The 1,669-nt window shown below is 48.6% G+C and overlaps 1 protein-coding gene across 1 annotated transcript; it reads left to right on the forward strand.

Moving 5' to 3' along the window:
- Positions 1-1,334: 1,334 nt before the first annotated feature.
- NGA_0139400 (uncharacterized protein) lies at positions 1,335-1,648 on the forward strand (the record flags this gene model as incomplete). Its single annotated transcript, XM_005855402.1, has 2 exons — positions 1,335-1,353; positions 1,528-1,648. Coding segments are annotated over exons 1-2 (126 nt in total), but the record flags the coding sequence as incomplete, so codon positions are not given.
- Between the last annotated feature and the right edge of the window lie 21 nt (positions 1,649-1,669).

The raw sequence follows: 1,669 nt of genomic DNA on the forward strand, positions 1-1,669 counted from the left end.
AAAGGAGGAAAATGGAAAGGAATTCCAGGATCAAACCGACTTGTCACCGGCCGAAGCGACGGAAGTGGCAGAGGGCTCTCCCAAAGAGAAAAGTGGACGTGCTCGGAGTGGAGCCACCGCTCCAGTGGAATCGAGGAGAAAGAAATCGAAAGTGCCTCAAGCAATCGCAGAGTCGTCGATGGACCGGAGTGTACGGAACGAGAAGTTTGTTTCGCGGTCAGGAGTGACTAATGAGAATATGTAGACCGACGGGGAATACATGCCAAGAGAGAGAAACGCCCCTGAATGTGGGCGGAAGAACGGAGGTCGCAGACGAGAAACAAATCATAGAACCATAGTCAAATTAGGTTATGACTAGACGTGAGAATATTAGCGGCTAATTCATATGGGTTGAACGGGTTTTGATTGATCTGAAAGATTATAATGAAGCTCTCTTTGGTGACGATATCGCACATTTACCTTCGAAGCAAAGAGCAGGTAGGACTAGGTGTAATGGTCATACTCCGTCATCGAAAAAGTACACGTGCGCATGTATATATATTGGAAAAGAATGACCCTGGTTGACCGAGTGAAATGGCTTTACTTAATTTGTGTTGTCCTTCTCATTTGAAAACGCTTTAAAGTTAACCTCCCCTGTCCAAAGTGTAATTCGTTGTAAGGACATTTTGAATGTCGCGTTGAGGTCATGAATATCTCAAAGCATGAACACGAAAAAATCCTCCCAGATAGAAATTGGAAGATGCGAGCTGCAAATTAGCGCCAGGCTGAGCTTGGTCGTAAACGACTATAAATTTAGCTACGCGCTAATGTAACGCATACCGTTTTAAATTGAAGAGAGGTTGACTTCGCACACCGTACCCAAACGGGGGCCTTACGATCCCGTGCTTTCCCTCTTTATTGCTTGTTCTTGGCACATTTTTCCTTCAAATCAGCATACACGACGCGTACATCTCCATTTATTTTCTCAACAGGTCATGGGTGACGTGAAAAGGCAGCAGGCTGCGGCAGTGGAGGCTTCTATTCATCAACCCCTGGAACGCCTCCTGTCTCTCGACGATGTTCAAGCTGAAGCCCGAAAACGTCTCCCCAAGTAAGTGAGGAAAGGGCGAAGGAAACGAGTGATAGGCGCGGAGGTTCATGAATAGTGTGCATGGAAGTGCCCGTCTCGGATGTCTGTCATGAACTGACGGTGAATACTATTCCTGTACATGGATGGTGGACTGACAGGGCCCTCTATGAGTATGTCGCCTCGGGTAGCGACGACGAGCAGACATTGTGGGAGAATCGACAAGGATTCAAGCGCCATCTTCTCTGTCCAAGAGTGGGTGTAGACGTGTCAAAAGTGGACATGAGGTGAGCATAGCATTTATCCGAGGGCGAGGTGTTGGCTTTTTTTATTCCATAAGTCGACTGCACGCAGAAGTCCTCCCCAAAACCAACTTGTGAAAGATTTGATTCACTTATTTTGCATGGTGATATTCATCGACCTATTCGTTGCGGGCTCACTCCGTAAAAACACCGCACCAGCCTGACCCTCTTCGAAGACACCGACCACGCCCAGCACGCTTCCCTCCCAATCATGATCTCCCCGGCCGGCGTCCATTGCCTCATGCACCCCGACGGTGAAATCGCCACGGTCAGAGCCGCGCAACGCGAGCAGGTCGTCATG

The sequence above is a fragment of the Nannochloropsis gaditana genome, assembly GCF_000240725.1.
Source record: "Nannochloropsis gaditana CCMP526 unplaced genomic scaffold scaffold206, whole genome shotgun sequence".
NCBI lineage: Eukaryota > Eustigmatophyceae > Eustigmatales > Monodopsidaceae > Microchloropsis > Microchloropsis gaditana.